Source organism: Protomyctophum bolini, assembly GCF_963924005.1.
Source record: "Protomyctophum bolini genome assembly, chromosome: 12".
Lineage (NCBI taxonomy): Eukaryota > Metazoa > Chordata > Actinopteri > Myctophiformes > Myctophidae > Protomyctophum > Protomyctophum bolini.
Genome location: NC_137873.1, coordinates 4,316,683 through 4,323,455, shown reverse-complemented (window position 1 = coordinate 4,323,455; position 6,773 = coordinate 4,316,683). Strand labels below are relative to the sequence as shown.

Here is a 6,773-nt window from a genome sequence, read left to right as displayed (position 1 = left end):
ATTCAACTCGCATTATCTGTGAGTAGACATCTTTCGTGTTTTCCAAGCGATGACACTTGAATAGAGTTGAGTATAGCCTCGTGGACAAGAAGGGTGAGTCAGTCAGTTTGTGGTGATTTGAAGCGCTGCACATTTCTTGTGGCTACTGGTCTGTATAATACCTCTTTATGCGCCTTTTCCACATCAACGGAATTTAAATTAATTTTCTTTGGCGAAATGAAAAACTCTCAAATAGAGTTTCAATGACATTCGAGGAAAAGCTTTTTTCTTTGGACGACAGGCATCAGGGAGATGAAGATGAAAAGTTTTATTTTTGTCACTTTGTGTTTTTCAGCGTGTCTATTCATGGTGAGTACTGATAGGCATGCATTATATACAAATGTGTACTTATTATTATTATTATTAATAATAATAATAATAATAATATTGTTGCTGTTGTTCCTCTTTTCAAGCACAATGCCAGAAATGATCACGCGTGACGCGTCGCGAAACTTTTAGCTAGAATTCATTCATTCAATTAGCCAATTAGTGTGCAAGATGGCAATAGCCACTGTATGGAAATTGCTATGATTTTATTTTCTATACAGTGGCTTAGCAACTTATTAGGCTTCAGTTGAAATCAGTCTCATAAAATATCCAGACAGACGAGGCTAGTAGGCTATATAGGATGACGCATCTGTTGTCAAATTTGTACGGACAATCACTGAAGTTAATTGTCTTCACCTTAAATGCATTCTCGCACGTGATGTAGCCTAAATTATTATTGTTACATGCACATGCATAGATAGCCCACATGGACTTATAGGACACACCATACAATCATTGCTTCAATATTGCATTGTACAAGAAACAGGTTTGTTTTTTTGTTGTTTTTACACAAATAAAACAAAACATACATACATACACGTATACATACATACATACATACATACATACTTTAAAGAAAGAGAGAAAGAAAGAAAGAAAGAAAAAACATCACAAATCTTTAGTGATCCATGTTTACATGTCAGTGTCTATTAATAACACTGGGGATGTTGCTGTATGGGGTGTTAGCTATAGTTGAACAGCTGTGTAAATGTTTCTTTTAACAGATTATGCGCTCCTCTGCCGAATGTGACTGTCCAAATTCAGCGCAAAGTATAAACAGTGGACCTGCTGAATATCTCTCTCTCTCTCTCTTTCTCTCTCTCTCTCTCTCTCTCTCTCTCTCTCTCTCTCTCTCTCTCTCTCTCTCTCTCTCTCTGCCAAGACAGTAATAGTTTTATTAGACATCCCTAAACACAAAGCTTCAGCCTATATAAACTGGTCCACGTTCGCTTGTCCTTCACTTCAGTAATTGGATGGAGTTTGTTTGTTTCATTATTTGCGTTTTCATATAGGCCCGCCTATAGCTGGTTACTTATCCTGACTAATATAGCCTTTTATAATTAGAGGACACGGGTGTGTGTTAACACCCGTGTCAGTTCACTAATTTGGGCAATGGGCATCTGGGTCAGACCCAGATGCATGCGCACCTGCAGTGGAGAGAGACTGGACAGAGGCAGCCGAGCCTTCTGATTGAAGTGCGCTTCCAAAATGACGCAGCCCTCAGCTGCTTCTGGCAGAATAGGGGTGAGGCATTTTGTCAACGGTTCTTCCCAGAGGAATTCCTATTGGCTTTCCGTGGAGGTTTACCGTCAGACATCACATAATCTCTCTCTCTCTCTCTCTCTCTCTCTCTCTCTCTCTCTCTCTCTCTCTCTCTCTCTCTCTCTCTCTCTCTCTCTCTCTCTCTCTCTCTGAAAGATGAAAGATGAAAATCCCCCCTCCACCATTTATTGTAGGCCTAGGTGTGTGTTGTATGTGTTAACAGAAATGTTGAAAAGTGTGCATGATGGAAAAGGTACAGGAGGCAAATGAAAATAACAGAACTGGGGGGAAGGAGGCATTTAAAGGGCGTCGACACCCGGGCCCAGGTGCGAGCTGATCATCATTAGTAGCTCTGCTCCCCAATCCTATTGGACAGAGAACATACAAATGATTAGGAGAGCAATACACCTAACCAGACAACCTAACATATAACACACAATATAGGGAACTGTCTCACACACACACACACACACACACACACACACACACACACACACACACACACACACACACACAAACTCTCTCTCTCTCTCTCTCTCTCTGACCCTTTGACCACTGCAGTTGTTTACACACACACACACACACACACACACACACACACACACACAGTAAATTTCAAGCACAACTCATGCAAAGACTGTTAACTGTGAGTGGCCGACCCAATAAAGCATTACACTTGTTTACAAGAGGGTCCACCTTGTTCAATTCATCAAAACACACACACACACACACACACACACACACACACACACACACACACACACACACACACACACACACACACACACACACCCAGTCCAAGAGTATAGGTCGCATATATTATAAATATATATGCTATTGGTCCAGCCACAATATCATGTGACTCTTCAGGAAGTTAGTTTTTTCTTCTTTGAATGCCTGCATTGCCCGGCAGATATTGGAAACATGATGAAAGAAAAAACACAGACTTTTTATGGATTTACTCAAATGTTACTTTATTTCAAGAATGGATTACAAAGCGATGCGTCTGAACGAGATATTACCGCAAAGGAGACCGCGTTGGAAAGGCACATTTGTCACCTACCAGCAGGATTTTAAAGTAAGTTTCTACGTGCTCTGAGGAGCATCATATTAGAACTGGAGACCCCCCACCTTGACAATTAGTTTGAATTGTAGGATTTGAGGCAGCATTACCTTACATTACATTACATTAAGCATTACCTTAAATTGACGCTGTTCGGCAGATAATTAGATTATTTTTAAAGGTTTACATTCATTTCCCCTGGTAAAAGTGGCAATTTTAAAGGACAATGTAATGGCAATCTCCACCTTCCAATGGGCTGGCTGGTAATAACGGTTTGATCTCCCCACTGCATGTGTCCTAGCTTAGCTCATCAGCACCACTGACCCTCTAAAAGTCTAAATGCCCTCAATCTAAAGCAAAAATAATACTGGCAACTAACAAAGATAAGGCTCCTACAGACAATTTTGCACTTTGTTTTTGACAATGGTTGGTTGTTGTAATGTGACTTTGCCATTTTTCCCTAGCCGAAAAAGCATGCCTGCTTGGGAATTTTGGCCGGGAATAGTCCAAAATAACACACCAAAACCACACAAAACCGGCAAATGTTCTGCACACGAGCAATATGTGTGCATCCCGGACCACCCCTCCACCTTCAGATATTCTGTGATGCCCCTGCCTTCGTTTGTTGTGTTATTGTAACTTATTAACTGCCGTGGGGAATGCATTGAGAGGATTTATTGTGTGATTAACATACTTGTATGTTCATTTAATAGTTTTATCATCCCCTCTCATCACCAGCCAACGAGGCACTTAATTAAACATTCTTAATTAAACAACTCCTTCATAACATTGCTGTCGGGCAGAAACCTTGCATGTCCATTTAAACGAGGGGATATCTTGACTGTGTTCAATGCAAAATGCTTTGCAAAGTCAAGTCAAGTCACATTTAAACGGTTCCACCCGGCAGCAACGATATCCTGAGGCCTGAGGCCGGTGGCACAGAGAGACATGTAGGTTGCGTTTTAGAGATGTGAGTCATTTTAGTTTTATGTGCTGATCCGAGTTATTGGAAGCTCTGTAGTCTGAGCTCTGTCTGCACACTGTAATGCAGATAATAATACTTTGATAATACTTTTGCTTGAAAACATGTGACTCACAAAGGATGAAGCAATCCACAACACAGTGAAAAATAAACAGTAATGGCGAGTTTGGCTGTGCTGCAAGTCAATAACTCCCAATTTCAACTCAGACTGTTGTGAAATGAGGGCAGTTTCTCATAGATGATAGCCTATTATTTAATTGAAGTATTTATTCTGTTATAGTGTTTGATAGCTTTATTTTTCTCTAGTAAATATACCAGTCCATATCTATCGATCATATGATTGATGTAAGTAATTACATCAATATACAGAGGAAACTTCGTATTCAAATTTATATTAGATCTGTCATCTACAAGCTTACAATAACACATTGTGTTAGATATTTTTTTATAATCAATAGTATATTAGATTTTGATTGATTTGTAGAATTTGGGATAATTGTCTCTCCTGTGCAAATAAGCCAGAGTAAAACAGCTTATTATTATTAAAGAAAAGGCACTCAAAAGGTAAAAAAATGAGGAGTGGGTGGATAAAAATAAACCAACAGACTCAAAAAGAGTCTTCATCAGGGCAAGTACTTGCCTGGTTGATTTTCTTTTGTAGCTTATTATTATTATTTAAGCCTGACTCTATGTTGTTTATTTTATTACCCATGTACCAACTTTATGTTGGTTTGTGTGTTAGTGTGTGTGCAATATTACCGTCGTTCATATTCATGCAAGCAGCGATTGTTATCGATGGGATGTTCTCTAAAACATTTGTGGGACTGGGGATCTCTTGACTGTGTTCAATGCAAAATGCTTTGCAAAGTCAAGTCAAGTCACATTTATTTATGCAAAAAAAATGACCAATGCACTCTTGGCGAAAAATAAAAAGCCTTTAATTTAAAGTGGCTAATGCATGCAAGAATTAAAATGCATCTATGCGTTGCGGCACAAACTGCCTTCATCAGGGTGAAGGCAGTGTGATATACAGGGTGATATGCAGACCAATGTGTATATGGTAATTAACCTGTGATGTCATATCCTATAAAAGCCATGTTTTATCTGCAACTTGTTAGTCACCTTGATGAAGACAATCTGTCTGCTTTGATTTTTCTTTAAAATAGTGTTCATCGTTAATTAAATATGCACATGGTAGACCTGTTGATTCCCTAATAGTGTTTCGAGAGGTAGTTGCTGCATGGCTGACCTCTCACCTCCCCATTAGACAACTATTCAGTGAACCTTGGTTTTGTGCTCTGTGTTTTGGTCGACTTTGCTCCCAGATAAACTCCAGCATTTAATTTGTGAATTCAGCTGTGTTTTGTGGCCAAGCTTTGTCCATGTTTGACATGGTGCGTTCCTCCGGCATGTGAGATACAGTACAGTAAACTACTTTGACAGTTCAGTGGGTGGTGGTGACTTTAGCTTGTTCCACTGGGGAAGACACGGCAGGCTGACCAATCAGAAAAAGCTTATTATTACCCACTCTGTCCTTTTATCACCCCCTTAGGGCAAATATAGTCTGATAAGAAAAATAGTGTTATTCAGTGTAATGCACCTTTCTCACAGAGGCACCATGTACAGTATGTGCAAATATACCTGGCAATAAAGACAACTTTGATTCTGATACAGTACAAATCCTTTAGTCAATCCCAAACTGTCCCTGCATACTAGTGCATATTCCTTTTAAGATATTAAAATTTTGGGGGTATTTTGGGGGATTTTTGCCTTTATTGATAGTGGAAAGTGGAGACAGACAGGAAACGGGGGAGAGAGACGGGGAATGACATACAGCAAAGTTTTTCTGGAACGAACCCGTGAACCCTGTCGAACCCGTGATGCACTAGGTGCCCGGACCACTAGGCCGTCCCAGGCCAACCCTGAATATACAGTTGAATACATTGCTGATAAGAGCATTAGCATAGAAAAGTGCGCTCCTCAGAGTGCAGATCTCTGCCAGGCTGGGTTGCCTACCTAAGTGTCAGTCGTATAGGGTGCAGCTGTCAGGATACCAGGAAACTACTGCCACAGTGTCAATTTCCACAAACAACGGACACGTGTCCTTGAGGGAGTCACCGTATGAGAGAACCCGAGACGAAAGGTGGTTGAGGAATAACAAAGTTGGCAGTTGACCGATTCTGTGTAAGGACATTGGATGTCACCAGGAATTGAATGTGACCCACAGGCTCTCTCTCTCTCTTCTTGCCCACATTGTTCCTGTCTCCCTCCACTGCCTGCGTGCCAACTGATAAAGCTGGAGATTTGCTATGGCCTAATGAGGCAACGATGCACAATGGCACATGCACGCACACGCTCACACAGACGGTACACAAATGACTGAGAGTGTCTACGTCGGAAGGGGTGCATGTCTTTGGTCTGACGTCCTAACAGTCCGACATGCAATAGTCAGACAACCTATAACCCCAAACCCATAACATAACCCGCACACGGAAGCCCACGGGTGAGTCTTAACCCATTCTGAACGGGAACCCATTTTGGTGTTGGCACTATGTTATGCTTTAGCTATTGAAAAATAGCAGATCTACAAGCTCATAGCGCGCCACCGAGTGGCGCGCTACGAGCTTGTAGGTCTGCTATTTTTGAAAAATCGAAGAACGACTGACATTTTTTTAAATCTGATCTCAGGTCAGAATGGGTTCATCAGACCCAGTGTGTGTCCAGTGGAAACCTCGTATGAATCTGATCTCAGGTCAGAATGGGTTAACAGGCCACGTACAGTATGTCGGAGCCACGGGTGAGTCTTAACACCCTGAGCGGCATAAACGGAGGCCTCCGTCCTATCAAATAGTAACACTCGACGCTCAGGACGGAGATTAATCTCAGGACGGAACTTTATTGATATCATAACCGAGCGCATCGCTCCACAGGCTGGGACATATCATCCAAAATGATCCCCCTAATTTTAGTGGATGAGACCGAAAATCTTAAAACGTGAATAACTTGTTCTTATTTAGGTCGTCGTTAGACTCGTTACCAGGCTCTAGATGAGAAAAGTCTAAGGAACGAGGAACCTGACAGATGGACTTACAGACAGAA

General features: G+C 41.2%; 1 protein-coding gene across 1 annotated transcript in view; it reads left to right on the top strand.

Moving 5' to 3' along the window:
* Positions 1-212: 212 nt before the first annotated feature.
* LOC308325873 (vasoactive intestinal polypeptide receptor 2-like) overlaps positions 213-6,773 on the top strand; it is a gene marked incomplete at its 3' end in the record, with an annotated part of 68,354 nt that continues 61,793 nt past the window's right edge. The window contains exon 1 of the mRNA XM_080778606.1: positions 213-348. Within this exon, the coding sequence (XP_080634732.1) occupies positions 292-348 (57 nt within the window). The 5' untranslated portion in view covers positions 213-291. The remainder of the gene's footprint in view (positions 349-6,773) is intronic.